This window comes from Sapajus apella, unplaced genomic scaffold, assembly GCF_009761245.1.
Source record: "Sapajus apella isolate SASKATOON/1434 unplaced genomic scaffold, GSC_monkey_1.0 scaffold21, whole genome shotgun sequence".
In the NCBI taxonomy this organism is placed as follows: Eukaryota; Metazoa; Chordata; class Mammalia; order Primates; family Cebidae; genus Sapajus; species Sapajus apella.
In genome coordinates this window covers 21,332,893-21,353,942 of record NW_022436961.1, presented here as the reverse complement: position 1 = coordinate 21,353,942, position 21,050 = coordinate 21,332,893, and the positions used below count along the sequence as shown (strand labels likewise).

The window sequence follows — 21,050 nt, the reverse complement described above, 5'->3', positions numbered from 1 at the left end:
GCAACCTTTTGTTAGATCATGCCTGGTTTAGAGTTTGGGGATTGCATTCAGCTTAGAGTCTAATAGGAGATTTTTTGGAAAACATTTTTTCTTTGCCCATCTATAGTGAAGCAGAGACCAGGAGTAGCTGAGCAAGATGGCGTCCTGCTCATTAATTTATCATATTAATTTATGAGGGAAGTTACTCTTCTGTCATTATTTTTTTTTTGAAATGGAGTCTTGTTCTGTCACACAGGCTAGAGTGCAATGGCATGATCTCAGCTCACTGCAACCTCTGCCTCCTGGGTTCAAGTGATTCTCCTGCCTCAGCCTCCCAAGTAGCTGGGATTACATGTGCCCGCCACCACGACTGGCTAATTTTTGTATTTTTAGTAAAGATGAGGTCTCACCATCTTGGCCAGGCTGGTCTTGAACTCCCGACCTTGTGATCCACCCGCCTCGGCCTCCCAAAGTGCTGAGAGTACAGGCATGAGCCACCGCACCCAGCCTCTATCATTAATTTTAATTACGATTTTTAAGCTTTGCCTTAACTATCATTCAAGCAGATTGTTTTTTCATTTCTTTTTTTAAAATCCAGTCTGCCATGTTCTGATGGTAACTTTAGTGTACCTGTTTGGGCACATAGATCACCTGATTTCAGTGGAATTTGTTTTTCTAGGTAGATTCTTTGAAATGCTTCATGTCAAAATTTTTACAAATTGGCCGGCTGAGGCTCTAGCCCTACCCTGAGTCCCCTTATGATAGGCCATTGTCTGTAGACTGCAGTTAAGTTTTACAACATGAAATGCCACCCAAGGTACTGGAGACATCGGTGTACTTACTATTGCCACATTAAAATCTGGTGAATCAATGTGTGTTTGATTTCAGTAAATAAATAAGATTATGTAGCTATCCTAAACAGTCTAATCACCTTGCACTCAGCTGCAGTTTGGTGGAGTCAGTATCAGCTCTACTACTCAAAAATCCATTGGGACAGGGTGAGTTGTTTACAGAAAGCAGTAAGACCCTCTCTTAATCCTGGTGCGCCATTGGCTCATGACAACGGAATGAATCCCTGTTGAGTTTTTCATTACAGTTTTCTTCTACTATCTCCTAGCATAAGTAAATCTAAAGAGTTGGGGTCCTACCTAACTAGACATACAAATACAGTAAAGTACTTTGAGAGAAGCAGCTCTATACTGTCACTGAGAGGGACAGATAAAGTATCAGCAGATTTATATAGATTTATGATACTTTTCTTTATTGTTTTATTCTTTTTTTTTTTTAATTGGAGACAGGGTGTCATTCTGTCACCCAAGCTGGTGTGCAGTAGTGAGATCATAGCTCATTGGAGCCTTGAAATCCTGGCCTCATGTAATCCTCGTCCCTCAGCCTCCTGAGTAACTAGGACTACAGTTACATGTCACCGCTCCTGGCTAATATATTTTCATTTTTTGTAGAGACAGAGGACTTACACTGTTGCCCACTCTGGTCTTGAACACCCGACCTCAGTTGCTTCTCCCACCTCTGCCTCCCAAAGTGCTGGGGTTACAGACGTGAGACACTACATCCAGCCACACTTCTCTTTCTTAATACACCTTCTTAAAAACAGGTAAACTAGAAAGGCCATTTGGAATACTCTTAGTATGGTTGGGCAGTGTTGTGAGGAGCATTTGTGTGCCTCATCAACCCCCTGCTGTGATCTCTTAGACTGTGATTCAGTGGTATTTAGATACAGCAGAAAACTTAACTCTTAAATTAGAGGTTAGATAACAGTGTGCTTTTATCTTTACACCCACCTAAACTCCACTAAAATGACAGTAGGACTCATAGACCTTCAAGGACACGAAGAATGAGCGGATGTTCTCAAGACGTCAATGAACTCTGAAGGATGGAAAGCAGATAGACCTGTTAACTATCTTAGTTCCACAGAAAAAAACTGGGCCACACATATCATGGCTCACTGCATCCTCAACTTCCTGGGCTCAGGCGGTCCTCCCAAATACTCAGCTTCCAGAGTAGCAGAAGCTACAAGCATGCACCACCATGCCAGCTAATTTTTAAATATTTTGTAGAGATGGGGTCTTGCTTTTTTGCCCAGGTTGGTCTTGAACTTCTGGACTGAAGCAATCCTCCTACCTTGGCCTCCCAAATTGTTGGGATTACAGGTATAAGACAGTGTGCCCCCTCACCCACCTTATCATTGTGTTTTCTTCCTCTTTGATGAGTTTAATCCAGAGGTTTCGGACTGAATTAAGGCCACAGTGAGATCCCTAGGCTCAGTTGAGGCCCACAGTGAGATCACCACATTGAGAAAAGCAGGACTAAGTGAAAAGTATAAATGTTTCACAGCAGGGAGTCTCTTCCCTCTCTACTTTCTCATATACTTTTTCTCAGTTACTTAAAGAAGTGAAAGAGAAGACATGGTATCCAATAGACAGGAAATTTAAGAGCAGAGAGGGAAAAGGAATCCCCAGGATGATGGTAAAGGGAAACCCTGGGATAACAGCTGTGCAGGAGATAGAAACCAACCAGGTTAGAGGACTGGGAGCAGAGACAATGCCAAGAGATATGCTTCCAACCATGGCACTGATGAAATGCCTGCTGGAGGATGTGAAATTGAAGTAGGGATATAGCGTCATAAGAAAAATTAGTACGCAACAACAAAATAAGATGATGATTAACTCCTGGGAAATCAAAAATCTTACAGAAATTGGAAACGTAGCCTAGTGTACTGCACATGAATAATATCTATATAGTCATAATAATATGGGGACTGAAAATTCGTGATCCTCCAAATTGTGATTGTGGTATGATTTTAATAGAAGTATTGAAGTGGGAAGAAAGAGAGAGAAGGGCAGGGTGTGTGTGCCTGTGTGTGTGTGTGTGTGTGTGTGTGTGTGTGTGTGTGTTAAGAAAACTAAGTGAATGTTCTCTTTCCAGAGTCCTGCAATTGTAAGCCAATAGTTCATATTGAAAATAGAAAAACCAAAAAGGTGTTGACAGTGGTTGTTTTTGAGCAGCAAGAATCAGAGGTGAAGTTAAAAGATTATGTTTTATTACCTTTTAGTAAATTTTGATTATATAAATGATATACATATATTACCTTGAGAAAATTTTTTTAATGAATCGGAAGGAATATAGACAGCATATATAGGTACGTATGAGACTTGAATAATTTTCAGTGACTAGAATGGCTTATCTTAATTAACTTTGTGTTTAACAAATGCCAGACAATAGAGACTACATTTTTTTTCTTTTTTGACACAGAGTCTTGCTCTGTTGCCTAGACTGGAGTGCAGTGGCATGATCTCGGCTCACTGCAACCTCTGCTTCCCAGGTTCAAGCAATTCTCCTGCCTCAGCCTCCCCAGTAGCTGGGACTACAGGCACGCACCACTAGGCCCAGCCAATTTTTGTATTTTTGGTAGAGATGGGGTTTCACCATGTTGACCAGAATGGTCTCGATCTCCTGACCTCATGACCTCGTGATCTGCCCGCTTTGGCCTCCCAAAGTGCTGGGATTACAGGCGGGAGCCACCGCACTTGGCCTGATTATATGAATGATACACATATATTGCCTTGAGAAAAATTTTTAAATGAATCAGAAGGAATATAGACAGCATATATGAAACTTGAATAATTTCCAGTGACTAGAATAGCTTGTTTATCTTAACTTTTTGTTTACCAAATGCCAGATAATAGAGATTACTTTTTAAGAAAAGCAAAAGGCTGAATTTTTCCAAGACTTGATACTCCTGCAGTTTTCAGACTAGAGCATGTTCTGCTCTCAGTTGCTGTCTGAATTTGTCTATAGAGAAGTAACAGCGGAAGACTAATCTTTTCTAGAGAAACAGTTCTCTATTCTGAGATTGTCCATGCAACTTATTTTTATGCAACAATGGTGATAGTAGTTAGTGCTTTGTTTTTAAAAAAATTTGTTTCTTCACTTAGCAAAACAAAAAACTGGCAATTCTGTTTAGTTCCCTAAAATTTCTTTTGCAAATTTTCTTGTTTATGAAATTTGAAGCCTGCTATCTATCCACTGGGTGAGATTATTTAATTTGTCTGTATTGATTGCTTTGGATAAAACCTATTTCCATTTGGTTTGTCTTCATTGCTTTGTCTAATGCATGGAAATGACAGGGAACAAATGCCAGGCCTGGCATTCTCTCTAAATGTCAAAGAGCCCCAGGGATTGTTTTTTTTACAAGCCATTTATTTATGAGGGTTCTGCTTGTTACTCAGCAAAGTTTTTTTTAAACTGTGCATGTTAACTTCATCATGTCCATAGTCATTAAATATAATTGATCATTTTTCTTGCGTATTTAAAAAATATTGCATATTTTGCAAGATCACTTTAAATTTCTGTTTTCCTTACATTTTCAAATTATGACGCATTTTTTATTATGGTACATGCCTGCTACTTTCCAACAATTAAGGCTTACCAACAAGAGGGACATAACAACAAATTACAGCAAGTACATTGCCGTTATGTTTATTGAAGATACTGGTTACGGTTATATTTTTAATTGACATGGCTTAGCTTTATAACTAGGCAAGTTTTTGATTAATTACTAAATTACTGTTTCAGAGGATCAGGGTATAAAAGTTAAAAACAAAATCAAGAGTGAACACAATGACTTTTCGAATCATGGTGCTTCTACAGGAGAATAGTTACATATGCTGAAGAATACTTTGAAAGTTAACATTTAATTCATTTCATAAGGAAGAAGGTGATTCACTGAGCAAGACGATATACCTTTTAGTAATTTTTGATTATATAAATGATATACATATATTGCCTAGAGAAAAAATTTTTTTCAATCAGAAAGAATATAGACAGCATATATACATACATATGAGACTTGAATAATTTCCGGTGACTGGAATGGCTTGTTTATCTTAATTAACTTTGTGTTTAACAAATGCCAGATAATAGACTGAGACTGTAACAGCATAACCTTTTTCCAAGCTATTAGGCTGTAAGGATTTCTGCATTATAGCACCTCCTCATATTGTTTTTTGGATGATTGTTTTTAGTATCTACATGGGATTAAAGAAAGATGAAGGTACTTTCATGATGTAAGTTGCTATCTTTCCATCTGTCAGTGAGTTCAATGAGAATACCTTTTATTCGTGGAATACATATACCTTCTGGAGAGGATTTTGAAATAGTCATGGCAAGTCTATGTTGGGAAGGACATGAAAAGAGTGTAAAGTCGTGAATGAAAATATGGGCTCCAGCGTGAGACAGTCATATATTTGAGTTGTTGCTGGTATAGGGTTGCCAGATTTCACAAGTAAAAATACAGAACACTCAGGTAAATTTTAATTTTAGATAATTTTTAGTGTGTCTCATGTAAAATATGGGGCATCCTTATGCTAAAAATGTTATTCATTATGTATCTGAAGTTCAAATTTAACTGGGCATGTTGCATTTGATCTGGTAACTTTCATCCACCACCAAGTAACAATCTTTCTCACCTCCAGCTCCTAGATCAGCAATGTGGGGTAACCCTACTTACTTCCTAGGACATAGAGGCAGATGTGAATTCAGGTCTGCTGCTTTCTAGTTCATTGCTTTTTTTTTTTTTTTTTTTTTTTGAGATGGAGTCTTACTTTGTCCCCTAGGCTGGAGTTCGCATGATCTCAGCTCACTGCAACCTCCGCCTCCCAGGTTCAAGTGATTACCCTGCCTCAGCCTCCCAAGTAGCTGGGATTACAGGCATACACCACCAATTTTTGCATTTTTAGTAGAGGCAGGGTTTTACCCTGGCTAATTTTTGCATTTTTGGTAGAGGCAGGGTTTTACCATGTTGGCCAGGCTGGTCTCGAACTCCTGACCTCAGGAGTCCACCCGCCTTGGCCTCCCAAAGTGCTGGAAATACAGGTGTGAGCATACCATGCCCAGCCCCTAGTTAATTGTTCCCTTTTCCTGTCTTTGGCTGCCTCCCATCATAATTGTGTTACACAGCATTATCCTCTGAGTGAAGCCCTTGCCTTCTCAACAACTGAAACACTTGCTGTGATCAAGACAATTTCTGAAGCATTATAGAGACTAAAGGGAGATGGAAGACTTGATCTCATCTGCAACAAGCATAAAATCGAATGTCATCTCTATTTTTCATTGAAGAAGCAATGTGTACACTGTGTTGTCACCATTCAAATTATCCAGAAGGGTATACATTGAAAATTCTCCCCATCCTGCTTCCCGAGTTGCTGTGTCTGGAGTCAGTCATTGTCAGTGGTGGTGTTTATCAGCCATGTTCTATTGGTCCCCAGATAGATACTCACATTTTCCCCCGTAAAATGGAAACATACCATAATGATGTTTTGCACCTTACTTTTTTTTAACTATATATCTTAATGTATTTACTTCCTTCTTCTTTGCTTCAATGACTTTAAATATTCATGAATAACAGTGTATTTCTTGTGCTACATATATCTTAATGTATTTACTTCCTTCTTTGCTTCAATGATTTTAAATATTCATGAATAACAATGTATTTCTTGTGCTACTGTTGAAACTGTTCGTCATACCGAATTTTGTATTTGTGCCTGAGGTATTTGAAAATGGTCCACCCTTCTCCTGTAATTTAGAAAAACAGCCTGATCTGTACCAAATCCGCCACTGCCTGCCATCACCCCAGTCAAGTTACCTCATCTCTCACCCAAATTCCACCTGTCTCGCTGCTAGTTCCCTTTCCCTCTTGCAATCATTTCTCCACACACAATTGGGAACACTCTTTACAAACGTAAATCACGACAGGTCACTCTCCTGCTTAAAATCCTTTAGTGGTTGCCTGGCCTGCACAGAGTAAACCCCTAACTTTTCTGATGTAAAAGGCCCTTCAGGCTCTGCTTCCCCATTTGCCCTTGTCTCACACCACAGCTCACTGCTGGGCCCACGTGCTGCAGCCGCACCAGCCTCACTCAGGTTTCTCAGAGCTGCCGGCTCAGTGGTAACGCAGGAGCTGCTTAACTCTCTCCCCACGCCTTTGCGTGGCTGATCTGGTCACTCACGTCTTACATTTCCTTGCCAAGAGGCCTTCTCTGATCATCAAGGCTACTCTTTCCAGTGACCTTATTTTAATTACCTTATAATATTTATCTGGTAGCCTACCAAAAAGTGACAGAATTATCGTCACCTGTTTGTTTTCTTATTTATTGTCTGCTTCCACCCAACTCAAATCTAAGTTCTATGTCTGTTCACCACTGGATTCCTGATACCTAAATAGGTATCTGGCAGTTAGTAACTGTTTGACTGAATATATGAGTGAATAAATGAATGGTTTGGGGAGTTTTATTTGTACTATTTTAAGTGTTACAAACATGAATTAGTCTTCTAGTTATTATAAAATACTTTACTGTGTTAATACTTATACCATATGCTATACTATTACAGTATTTCCCCCTTATCTGCAGTTTCAGTCATTCATGGTTTCACTTAACTGCCATCAAACACTGTCCAAAAATACTAAAAGAAAAATTTTAGAGAAAAATCATTTCCTAAGTTTTAAATTTCAAGCCATCTTATGTAGCGTGATAAAATCTGACTGTCCTCCATCCCACATGGGACGTGAATCCTTCCTTTGTCCAGCCTCCACATTGTCGACGCTCCCTGCCCTCCATCACTTACTAGCCAGCTTGGTTATCAGATTGGCTGTCGCAGTATCACAGTGCTTGTCTTCAAGTCACCCTTATTACTTAATAATGGCCACAAGGTGCAAGAGTAGTGATGTTGGCATATGTTATCGTTGTTCTATTTTATTAGTTATTGTTCATTTCTTTCCGTCCCTAGCTTACAATTAAACATTGCCATAAGCATGTATGTCTAGGAAAAAAACCATAAAATATATAGGGTTTGCTACCATTTATGGTTTCATGTTCCACTGGAATTCTTGGAACATACTCCTCCAAGGATCAGGGGACTGCTGTATCAGAAAAAGTATATTCTAATTAGTGTCTAGTAGTTACAAAAAAATTTCCCTTGATATATCAGCATTTGTTATGATAAAATATTTGTTGTGGTCATTATAAAATAGAGTAATACAATGAGGATCAATTAAGCAAGGTATGCCATGTAGGCAGATGGAGCAGACAAGTTATAAACAATCAATGATGTGTTAAAGGAGAATTTGAACTATTCACCATCAATTCATGTGCACTGTGATCATAAGTTTTCTTAGCTGTGAACTTTGGATCATAAATATCTTTCCCTGTGAAAACATCATTTTCTAAATAAACTAATAAGTTCTAAGCTGATATAACAGCAAAAAGCTAAGAAATGTAATAATATGGATAGCATTGTTTGCTTTTAACTTTATTAACTCTGATTTCTAGGGAAGACATTTATCAGAGTTGCAAAATATATTACTGATGATCTGTGTATGTTAATTTAAAATATGTATATATATGTATGTATATATATGTATGTATATATATACACACACAGGTGTGTATGTGAACAATACACATAATGATGTACATATGTGGTGACAATATTGTGTTGTGATTAGGGCAGTTAAAAGCAGAGACTATGGCTTAGGAAAGACCTGTCTTCAGATCCCCAGCTCTGCTGGATGACCTTGGCAGGCTACTTAACCTTTGTAAGCATTAGCTATGTCACTCTAGAGTGGAAATAATAATGCCTCTCTCACATACAGTTTGCTGGGAGGGTTCAGTGAGATTAAGTGAAAGTCAACCTCTTAGCAATGTCACATAGTGGGGCTTTGTTGATAGTTATGTTATTATCAGAGGAAGATGAGTTATTTGAAATGGCTAGACTATCATCAAAAAGTCAGAAATGTCAGGTGAAACATCAAATATTCCGAAGTTCATGTATAAATCAAAAATTGGAAATTTTGCCATGTTTGTTCAGTGATTCTTACTGTTTCCTCCTTACAATTTCCAATCATATCATTCCAATCTGTTTCAAAATTGGGGTCCTCTTTGACAATAGATGTGCTTGTCTGACCCACAGTACATTGCTCTTTCTGTTGCCACACTTGAAAATTTGCCAGCCTTGAATAATTTGTACTTCTAGCTACTTCTCAAAAAAACAGCAATTGTGAAGGTACATTCCAACTTGGTTGAAATCAGGCTACAGCTGAGTGCTAGCTTTCCTTCTACGTGGAGCTTTCTCCATACTCTTAGAGTCTCTCCCAGGCCTTCCTGACTCATTTGTTACCTGCCTATTTCTATAGATATCTGAGTTGCAACTCTTAGTTTGCTTTTTGATGTTGAACCAGTATTTGGACTTAATATTCTAACCAATTCATTAGAAGTTTAGAGCTGTAACTAGGAGAAAAATTCTTTAAACAGGCAGACCTTGGAGATATTACAGGTTCAGTTCTGGACCATAGCAATAAAACAAATACCACAATAAAGCAAGACACAGGAATTTTTTTTGTTTCCCTGTGCATATAAAAGTTGTGTTTACATAACTGGGTGCGGTGGCTCAAACCTGTAATCCCAGCACTTTGGGACATCAAGGCAAGTGGATCCTGAGTTCAGGAATTCAAGACCAGCCTGGCCAACATAGCAAAACCCCCTCTTTACTAAGAAAGACAAAAATAAGCTGGACACAGTGGTGTGCACCTATAATCCCAGCTACTCAGAAGTCTGAGACAGGAGAATTGCTTGAACCCAGGAGGCAGAAGTTGCAGTGAGTGGACCATTCGACCACCATTGCACTCCAGCCTGGGAGATGCAGTGAGACTCTGTCTCAAAAAAAAATAAAAAAATAAAGTTACGTTTACCCTGTACTATAGTTTATTATGTGTGTCATCAGAGCCCTTAGCAAGTTGTCATCATCTTGCTTATGGAGGGTCTCACCTTGATGTTGATGGCTGCTGACCAATCAGGGTAGTGGCTGCTGAAGGTTGATGTCACTGTGGCAATTTCTGAAAATAAGACAATAATTAAACTTGCCTCATCACTAGTTTTTGTGCTTGTTTGTTTTTTAAGACAGGGTCTTGCTTTGTCATCCAAGCTGAAGTGCAGTGGCACGATGGCAACCTTGATCTCCCAGGCTCAAACAGTCTCTCACCTTAGCCTCTCAAATAACCAGGACCATTGACGTGCACATCACCCACACCCAGCTGTAGAGTCTTTCATGAAAGATTTCTGTGTGCTGTAGAGTCTTTCATGAAAGATTTCTGTATAGCAGTTTATTCTGTTTGATAGCATTTTACCCACAGTAGAACTTCATTCAAAAATGCAGTCAGTCCTCTCTCAAACCCTGCTTACTGCTTTGTGAACTATGTTTATTTAATATTCTAAGTCTGTTTTTATCATTTTAACAATGCTTATAGCATCTTCACCAGGAATCATTTCCATCTCAAGAAACTACTTTCTTTGCTCATCCTTAGGAATCCTCATCTATTCAAGCTTTACCATGAGGTTGCAGCAATTCAGTCATGTCTTTTGGCTCCACTTTTAATTCTAGTTCTCTTACTATTTCCACAAAATCTGTAGTGACTTCCTCCGCTGAAGTCTCAAACCCCACAAAGTCATTCCGTGAGGGTTGGAATCAACTTCTTGCAAACTCCTGTTCATGTTGATATTTTGACCTCCCATGAATCACAGACATTCTTGAAGACATCTAGGATGGTGACTCCTTTCCAGAAAGTTTGAAGTTTACTTGGCCCATATCCCTCAGAGGAATCACTATATATGGCAGTTACAGCCTTGTGCAATTTATTTAAATAATAAGACTTGGAAGTTGAAATTACTTCATGGCCTGCAGAATGGATGTTGTGTTAGCAGGCATGAAAACAATCATCTCCTTGTACATCTCCATCAGAGTTCTTGGGTGATGAGGTGCTCTGTTAATGAGCAGTAACATTTTGAAAGGAATCCTTTTTTCTGAGCAATAGGTCTCAACAGTGGACTTAAAATATTTAGCAATCCATGCTGTCAACAGATATACTGTCATTCAGGCTTTGTTGTTACATTTAAAGAGTAAAGGCAGAGTAAGGGCCTTAGGATTTTCAGAATGATAAATGAGCACTGGCTTCAATTTAAAGTTACCAGCTGCATTGCCCCTAACAATAGAGTCAGCCTGACTTTTGAAGCTTTGAAGCCAGGCATTGACTTCTCTCTAACTATCAAAGTCCTAGATAGCATTGTCTTCCAATAAAAGGCTGTTTTGTATATATTGAAAATCTTTTGTTTAGCATAGCCACCTTCATCAGTGATCTTAGCTAGATCTTCTGGGTAATTTGCTGCAGCTTCTCCATCAGCACTTGCAGCTTTACCTTTCACTTTTATATTATGGAGTCAGTTTCTTTCCTTAAACCTCATGAACCAACCTCCCTTACCTCCAAACTTTTCTTCTGCAACTTTCTCACTTGTCTCAGCTTTGGCAGAATTGAAGAGAGTTAGGGCCTTGCCCTGAATTAGGCTTTGGACTTAAGGGAATGTTGTGGTTGGTTTGATCTTCTATCCAGACTATTCAAACTTTCTCCGTATCAACAATAAGGCTGTTTCACTTTCTTATGTTTTGTGTGTTCACTGGAGTAACACTTGATGTCCTTTGAGAACTTTTCCTTGTCGTTCACAACTTGGCCAGCTGGAGCAAGAAGCCTCACCTTCAGCCTAGCCTTAGTCTCACTAAGCTTAATCATTTCTAGCTTTTGATTTAAAGTGACAGACACACAACTCTTCCTTTTACTTGAACAGAGGCCACTGCAGGATTACTAATTGGCCTAAGTGCAATATTACTGTGTCTCAAGGAACAGCTGGTTAGTGCAGTGCTCAGAACACATAACATTTGTTTATTCAGTTTACCGTCTTTTATGGGCATGGTTTGTGGCTCCCCAAAAAAATTACAGTAGTAACACCAAAGATCACTGATCACCATAGCAGATATAGTAATAATGCAAACGTTTGAAATTGTGAGAATTGTCAAAATGTGACACAGAGACGCGAAGTGAGAAAGTGCTGCCGGAAGAAAATGGCACCAATAGACTTGCTCAAAACAGGCTAACTACACACCTTCAAGTTGTAAAGCAATGTAATACATGTGAAACTCAGTGAAGCAAAGCACGATACAGTGAGATATGCTTTTACTTAAACCTTTGCTCTACAAGGAACCTAGCAGCATTCTTAAAATTTAATGTTTTGTTTACATTTGGAAGTGTGTTATTCATAGTAGCATATTTAAGATACTGTCTGTGAGACACAACAGCCAGTTCAGTAGAAATTAATCCTAAGGTGAAGCAAAAGTAGTTTAGGAGGAATGTGCTGTGTTTATATACATCTTATTGATTAAGTCCACCCAAAAAAAATGAATGAATGAATGAATGCATACACACATTAGTAAAAGTTTGAAGTATTATGTTAGTACAAAAGATAATTAGCAGTTACATTTTTATTCACTTCTCTTTTTTTGCTTTTTGTTTTGTTTTGTTTTAAGACAAAGTCTTACTCTGTTACCCAGGCTGGACTGCAGTGGCACGATCTTGGCTCACTGCAACCTCCGCCTCCCCAGTTCAAGCAGTCCTCCTGCTTCAGCCTTCAAGTAGCTGGGACTACAGGCACGTGTCACCATGGCCAGCTAATTTTTGTATTTTTAGCAAAGATGGGGTTTTGCCACGTTGGCCAGGTGGGTTTTGAATTCCTTGGCTCAAGTGATCTGCCTGCTTTAGCTCCCAAAGTTCTGTGGTTATATTTCTGAGCCACTGTACCCAGGCTTCATTTTCAAGTTTGATTTTGTGCTTCTTCAGAGCTGCTGGCCATATTCTTTGACAGGGGTGTTTCGTTAGTGTTGTCTTTGGCTACATTATTTTTCCTCCATAATAAGGAATGGTGGTTCAAACTATTGTAACTCAGAAAGGTGCATTTGACAAGAGGCAAAGTCCCACTGCTCCCTTTCCCCCTCCTCAAAACATTTCTCTGGCTCTCTTGCTATAGTTCCTACTCCCTCTCCTGTTCTTCTTCATTCATTTGCAATTTTTAAATATGCATTCATTAATTTATAAAAGCTATGTTTAGGATTTGGGAGCAGGTAGTGATGTCATTGATCAATAACCATGGCAAAAAATACATATATAGTGAGGAACACAGGAAAAGGGAGCAGAGACTAAAAAAAGGACTAGTTAGGGAGTTTGGCTGAGTGATAGCTAAGGTCTTCCTCGAGTAGAATTGTAAAACTATAGATCTGGAAGGGGGCAAAGAATACTAACTTTATGTAGCACTGTCCTATTGCATATAAAGAAAATGAGGGTCCGGTAAATTGATTTGTCTTAAATGTGCAAGTCAGCAGCAGGTGCCCCAACCACCTCTTGCAAATTCTTTGCTCATAAGGTTGGATCTGTTTTCTCTATTATTAAATTTTTCTCACAAGAAAACATGTATAACATAATGTTACATATTAATACCGTGTGTGAAAGTGTCTTGCACATTGTAAGTGGCAAATAAAAAAATCAGTTGACTCCGTTAGCTGACTAATTCTTCGCCTGGTAAAGTTCAGTCAGGGTTAGCAGCACATTTTGTATTCCTTATATAAGAGGCCTCTGAAGGCAGAATGGATTCATCTGTACCTAGCATAATGCCTCCCTAGCCTCTAGAATGTGCTTACAAATGTTGATTACATGATGGATTATACATATTAATTGTACTTTAGACTCTCTTTCAATAAGATAAGGGCTTTAAAATTAATTTTCTAGTGTTAATTAATACGAATTTTTGCTGGGACATCTGTTCATGGTTAGATGGTTTTGCGATTGTGACTGGATTTGTAAGTACATCACAACACAAGATTAATTGTCCAAGATACAGATTTCAGCTCTGTTTACGTGTTGACGAGATTCCAAAACTACATCTGATCATAGAAATGAAAAAATAAACCAAATTCAAGCATGTTCTGTCACCCTAAATAAGAACTGAAAAAGATGAATGTTGGCAAAGCTGCTTATGAATATACACTCTCTAATATGGTGCTGTTTGAAGTTGGATGTATGAAAACTGTCCAGCAGTTGTGGGAGAACACAGATAGATTAAAGGAAATCAATTTCTAGAAATTCATCTTCTGTGTATACTTCTTGAAATGAATCTACCTGTGAATTCTCTTGTGATCAAGGCTTCAGGCTATTTCTCCTTTTGCACCTCTGCTTAACAGTTGCCCTCTGCCAAACAATTGCCCTCTGCCACTTTAAAAAAAAAAAAAAAAAAAGACAGCCCTCACCTATAACCTTATTTGGTACATTGCAAGGTGTAAAGACCGCCACAGGTGGGGAGGCAACAAACAAAGAGTCAATTCCAAATACTGGTTTTGGAGAAGTTTCCTAGAGTGAGAGATAGTGCGGTTTTTCAATATTATTTTAAGGCATAGAGAAGATAATAAAAGTTGAAGACCATTACAAAGTATGTTGAGGTTTTTCTAACCATTTTGATATTCATCTAATAACTGGTTTTATCATTAATTTTTAACCAATGTTTTTTTCAAACATACTCTTTCTCTGATAACACTGCCAAAGTGGCGCATATTTTATTCTATGCTTAACAGTCTGCTTGATCTGAGTATCTGCATGAGAGCCAGCATAGCATTTGAAAGAGGGAATCATGGTTTGGATGGCGTCGTAATTCTTTCTGAGTACAAACTCCACTGCGGTCACTGTCAGTTTCACTGAAAATGGAAGCTTTGATATCCTCCATACTTCTCATAATGATTCAGGGACCACAGAGAAAAAAAATTAATTGGAGTTTAGAGATGATTGAACTGAAATACACGAACTCCAGAAACTGTGCAAAATATGTTGGAGAAAGAGACTCATGGTTACACAATGCATGGTAATATAGAGAAGCTTCAGAGAGCCCTGTGTGGGCTGGCAATGACGGCACTAAAGCCTTGAATAAAATTGCATTTTATCGTCTCTGAGAAGCAACCAAAAGTGCGGAACAAAGAATTACAAGTAAATTTAGACCAGAATACGTTTACTTCTGTAATTTAAGCAATTTCCTTTGCTTTCTCATTCTTAAAAATGATTATGTTCAAATTCAAAGAATCATTCTGTCCTGGCCAGTGTCAAGAAAGGTACATATGATTGTTATCTGGCTCCTGGGTTAAGTTACAAAAATTGCAGTTAGATAAAAGGTTGGTAAGCTGGCAAAGCAGTGATTTTTTTTTTAACTAAGGCTTCCAATCAGAGTTACATGTGGAGCATTTAGAAATATTCATGCAGTTTCCTGATCCAAGGAGCTGACTTGGTAGATCTAGGACAGGGCACGATAATCAGTGTTTTAAAAAATTCCTCAGCTGATTTTCCTGTGCACTGTCACATCTTTAGATAAGACCACTGTGGTAAAAGACTATTTTAGTTAGGGACTGGCCCTGGAAATATTTCCTGAAATAAGCCTATGGGTTTATCATCACTCTTTGTTCAGGTATCTGCCTTTCTCTTGTACCCTGGTGTATTGGTTTCCTCGGACTGCTATAACAAATTACCACAAACTTGGTGTCTTAAAAAACAGAAATTCATTCTCACAATTGTGGAGGCCAGAAGCCTGAATCAGGATATCAACAGGGCTCTATACCCTCTGGAGGGTCCAGGGGAAAATCTCTTCCTCGCTGCTTCTAACCTCTGGTGGTCGCCAGCTTTCTTTGACTTATGTCGGTAACTCTGATTTCCATATTCCTCTTCATGTCGCCTTCTCTTCTGTCTTTCTTAAATCTCCTTCTGCCTTCTTCTATAAAGACGCTTGTGATTGCATTTAGAGCCCACCCACGTACGTTCCCCATCTCAAGTTCTTTAACTTAATCACATCTTTAAAGTTTTTGCCATATAAGGTAATATTCACAAGTTCTAGAGATTGGGACTTGGACATCTTTGGGGAGCCATTCTTCAGCCTTCCACAGTGTTGCTTCACTGTATGTATTCATATGGGCTGCCCTGGCATATTAAGGTCCATGTGGTAACTTTCCCCACTTATTTCTAACTACCAGTCCATGGCAGTGTTTCTCTACAAGCCCTGCCCTCTTGGGGCTAGCCCATATAACCCCTCACATAGCCAGTGATAAGTTATTTTTCTGAGCCATGTACTACTACGCCTCCAGTTTTAGCCATTGTCTTAACAATGCCTTTGGTCCTAAATGGACTGAGATTATAGGATCAGTGCAGCCAGCCCGTCATCCTCACTGACAAAGGCACTTCAAGCATGTGTCCTAGCAACGGTGGCTCTTTAAAGCTCATCTTTTAAGAATAGAACATTACCAGATTATTTGAATATATTCTAAGAGAGGCACAAGTCTTACTATCTTTTCAAATGGGGTCTGACTTAGGCCAGGCATATAAGATTATATAAGGTTTGGTCTTAGGAGGAGAGAATATAGTAGTTGATGTAAACATGAAGTGTATTTACTTGAGTCAGTGTTTGTGAAAAACAGCTATGGGATATAGAGAACAGTTAGTTAACATGAGATTTCATTCCCTCATCTATATAAGGAAACCATTGTTTCCTGATCTCTGATTTAAGTTCTGAAATCCATTTTGTTGGTTCTCCCCTTATCATCAGAAAGGAGAAACAGGTGCTAGTGCAGATGCATTTTAGAGGAGATGGCAAGAAGAGGCTCATGAATGAAGACCCTGCTGAAGTTTGAGTTGATGAATATTCAATGGCATTAATTTGTTCTGTTGTTTAATTTTCTCTAGTAGTGCTGAATTAGTCACATACTAATTGGGGAGGCTGCGAAGTTCAGGAGATTATACTAGCGGCTAGGTCAGTGCTACCCCTCATTAATACCCACCTTCCCCCAAACCCCTAGTCCCCTTGGCTTCAGAAATGGGCCCAGTCACAGCACTGTATCTCCTAGCCACACAGATCTGTCCATGGGAAGGATAGGGACTCTCCTGGGACTTTTCATACTGGAGCTGGGAGAAAGAGCCAGTTTGCAGTTGTTGTTGTTGTTGGAGGCAAGCTGGGAAAAGGTGTTGCTTGTTTTGGATGCATTTCTCGTGTAGCGGAGATACAAGGACTGGAGATGGTTGGGGTAGAAAGAGGAGAACTGAGAGGAGAGAATTAAGTTCCTGGATCCCTGAGGCTATTACATGCATATTTTTTTGATGATCTGACTACATTAACTATTAGGTCTCCTTACCCTTAAGGTAGTGTTTAGGTATTTGACATTTAAAAGTAAAGGAAATCTTAACTAATCTTTAGGATTTTCATGTAGAGAAATCAGAGTAGAATTGATCAAGAGTTATATGGGTATAACCACAGCTACTTACAAGGCTAGGACAGGAGGATCCCTTGAGCCCAGGATTTTGAGGCTGCAGTGAGCTATGACTACACCACTGTACTCCAGCCTGGGAGATCAAGCAAGACTCTTTCTCAAAAAGAAAAAAAAAAACAGAATTACATAGTATCTATTAATATTTTCATGTACAACAGCAGAACAAAGAAGTTGAAGATATTAACTAGACTGGTTGAAGTGAGAGGCCATGGTGTCTAGGCTGCATGAGAAAGGAATTAATGACTGTCAGGCTAGAGATAAAAAAGAATCAAGGGAATTCAATTCTTAACTAGGCTGAGTAGATAAAAAGATGGGAAGTTGTGTTGAGAGTATATGTAAGTCTTAGATGCATTTGTAAAGTGTCTTCCTTTTATTAAGAAAAGTAATGGATCATGATAAAGCACTACAAAGAATCAGGAAGATTCCTTTGCAATTTTGCTATTGAAAAGAAGAGGGACGACATCCACTGTTTGGATTTGGCATGCTGTGATTAAAAAAAAAAATCTATTCTATATTATTTACAAGGAGAGAGGACTTGACCTACAACACTGAGAGTCTGTGGAATTCAGCAAGATGCTTTATAATAGATTATCTTCATGAGATATCTAGCTGATTGAATAGCAATAATTTTTCAACTTAGAATTTCACTTCTCTTTAAGCAAAATATTCTTGAGGGCAAAAGTATTTGAAAAAAAAAGTGTTAGAACAGAAATGAATGTATTAGAAAATTTTTAGATGTTTAGATGTCATTTAAACTGTCTACTTTTATGAACAGATTTTTTTTAAAATGTTTGCCACATTGTGAATTACTCTGGGTAATATTGAGTATGATAGTAGTATCTAAAGAACCTTTAATGATCTATCTCTTTTCATTTGTAGTTTCTCGGCCCACTGTTACTTATGGGTTCAAAATGGTTCATGCAAGTAATATAATTCATTTAAAAGGCATTTATCCAGGAAAAGTCCTACTGAGACTTGAGTTAGTTTTTAACTTTTTGTGCTTCCATAGGTGTTCAGTCTCATGAGACATTAACTGTATTATAGATTGTAGTTCTTCAGTAAACTTGAGTTCTTCAAAACGAATATTCAATTTGTAGCATGGTCTTTGTGCCTCAGTGTACTCCATATTTTAATTGTATGTTATATCATTTTTGTGTTGGAGAATACATATCGTGTCCTGAAAAATACAAAATGTGACCTGGTTTTTATTAGCTACTATAATTCCTCAATAGTTGAATTGACTATTACAGCCACAATGGAGAACTTTCATGAAGTTTGTCAAGATAGTGGCTAAGAATACATGTATTGAATCGTAAATAATATCAAATCTGCAACTTAAATAAATTTGTACTGAATTTGGAAGTATTTTTCTGAAAGTGAATGCACTATTGGTGTGTGGTGTTTGCTTACACACATGTAAACATTTGGATGAGACAATGTTAAGGGGCAAATGATAGAAATATAAGGTAGTTCTCTTGCTCTGCTGTGCTGCTTGGACATCTTTCTGAACCTGCCTTTTCTTGTTTGAAAGATAAGAGGTTGGATGACATGTGATCCCCCTTTTTCCTGTCTCAGAGTAAGTGAGTAAGTGAGGTCTTTGCTAAGCCTTCAAGTTCTAATTGATTTAAGTCATTCTTTGAGGAAAAATGTTCCAGTATCATCATAATACAGTTACTCTTTTGTTCAATACATTTTGCTATCGTGGTTTTATATCTTAGAAATGCATTTGTGTGTTCCCTGTAACATTTTATTTAAAATGTAAAAGTAAAGCCAGACACTGTGGCATGTGCCTGTAGTCCCAGCTGTTGAGGAAGCTGAGGCAGGAGGATCACTTGGACCCTGGAGTTTGAGGCTGTGGTGCGCTATCATCACAACTGTGAATAGTCACTCCACTGCAGCCTGGGCAATGTAGCAAGACCCTGTCTCTTTAAAAAAATGTTTCTTGGTAGTTGGTATAGTGGAATAAGCTGACTACAAGGGCCTTTGTTAATGCTAGAGCTGAGAGAATCAGGGAGGCAGTCTTGTGCTGATTTAACTATAACATTATTGTTACCAAAGGTCTAAAGAAGCTTTCTATCCAGTCTACCATGACCATACACACACCTCAGTGTAATACGTGACTGTAAGGCAGAATTAGAGTGCTACAGTTATAATAAAAACTAAAGTCAGTAGTGTAGAAACTCAAAAACTATTCTAAGATGCTTTTCCATTCTGGCTTTAGTCCCCCTACCATGTATCTTACTCTTTAAATTGCCATGAAAACAATTATATTTCTCCTATTAATTAAGAAACAGTGGGGGGGAATATGGCCACGCATGGTGGCTCACGCCTGTAATCCCAGCACTTTAGGAGGCTGAGGTGAGCGGATCACCTGAGGTCAGGAGTTCAAGACCAGCCTGGCCAATGTGGTAAAACCCTGTCTCTACTAAAAATACAAAAATTAGCCAGGTGTGGTGGTGCACGCCTGTAATCCCAGCTACTTGGGAGGCTGAGGCAAGAGAATCACTTGAAACCAGGAGGCAGAGGTTGCGGTGAGCCAAGATCACACCATTGCACTCCAGCCTGGGTGACAGAGTGAGCCTCTGTTTCAAAAACAAAAAAAGAAAAAGGTATGAGTACTCCACTGTCCAACTGAGTGAAACTACAAGACCATATTTTCAATATGAGAAATGGCGTGCATAGTCTAATTTTAATCGCATTGTAATATTTTACTGTAGTGAAATGCAATACGGCACTGTGCCTTATTGATAACAGTTTTACTTTGTGAAAGTCTGTTTCATGAAATGCTGTTCACCCAACGTTCATTTGCCTCCCCATGTATTCCTCACCTTTCTAAAACCAAGATGACTGACAAGAGGGGCTTCCTGCCCATCCTGTTGGGAAGGAATTGCTTGGTCATTTACTGAATTCAAAAAGTGGAACAGAATGGAAAGAATAATTTGATCTCGTTTTCTCTCTTTACAGGCTCTGTATAACTCAATCAAGAATGAGAAGCTTGAATGGGCAGTGTAAGTATGCTGGACGTCAGCCTTTTAATAATGAACTACTCACTTTTTTCCTACTGTCTTTCTTTATGCCTTAGAAGTGATCTTAGAGAAGGATTAAATATGCATTGCCAGTTGTCATTTTACACCACATGTCTTACCTACTTTGGTTTTATACAAGTAAACCCAGATATAAGTAGGGCATATTTTGGTTTTGTACAGGTAAACCCAATACTTTCTTACAGGTAAACCCAGAGTATCTTGCGGTTTTTGGGTCCTCATTGTGTTCCTATTCTGCTTTTAAAATGGTTGCTATACTTGTAGGTAATTAATTAGCTTTTTATCTTTTAAAAATAACATTCTAAAAGAAAAATCTGCTGATGAATAACTTGTTTTCCAAAAATTAATACAAATGTTTTTGGTATCATCTACTTACTTCAATTCTTTCCTTCCTATTATCATAGATCATGGTTTTCAAGGTCTGTTTCCTGTGATACTAATCATACTAGGTCATTAATAAATATTAAGCACAAAACAACAGCAACAAAAGAAGGTTCTGTGAATAGAATAAGCTAGGGAGATGAGGGATTGAATAAAGCTAATTTTATTTTTAACTGCAGAACTTCTAGGAGCTTATCCAATGCCAATGTGTGTTATCAGTCCCCAAGAGACGAATAGAACGTGTACTATTTCATGACTCTCTTTGACAGCAGAATGTAAGGTTTCAAGGTACATACTTTGGGAAATATATTAAAGATGAGTTACATCTAAGTCTATGTAGAATAATAACACTCTTGTTAAAATTTTGCTAATCAATATAACAGTTCAGAATTTTAGTTTTTTTAAAAT

The 21,050-nt window shown here is 38.3% G+C and overlaps 1 protein-coding gene across 5 annotated transcripts in view; it reads left to right on the top strand.

Moving 5' to 3' along the window:
* Nucleotides 1-21,050, top strand: part of PSD3 (pleckstrin and Sec7 domain containing 3) — a 526,477-nt gene that overhangs the window by 388,671 nt on the left and 116,756 nt on the right. For all 5 annotated transcript variants that reach the window (XM_032287984.1, XM_032287985.1, XM_032287986.1 and 2 more), the window contains one exon: nt 20,182-20,225. In XM_032287984.1, coding sequence (XP_032143875.1) covers nt 20,182-20,225 — 44 coding nt within the window. The remainder of the gene's footprint in view (nt 1-20,181; nt 20,226-21,050) is intronic.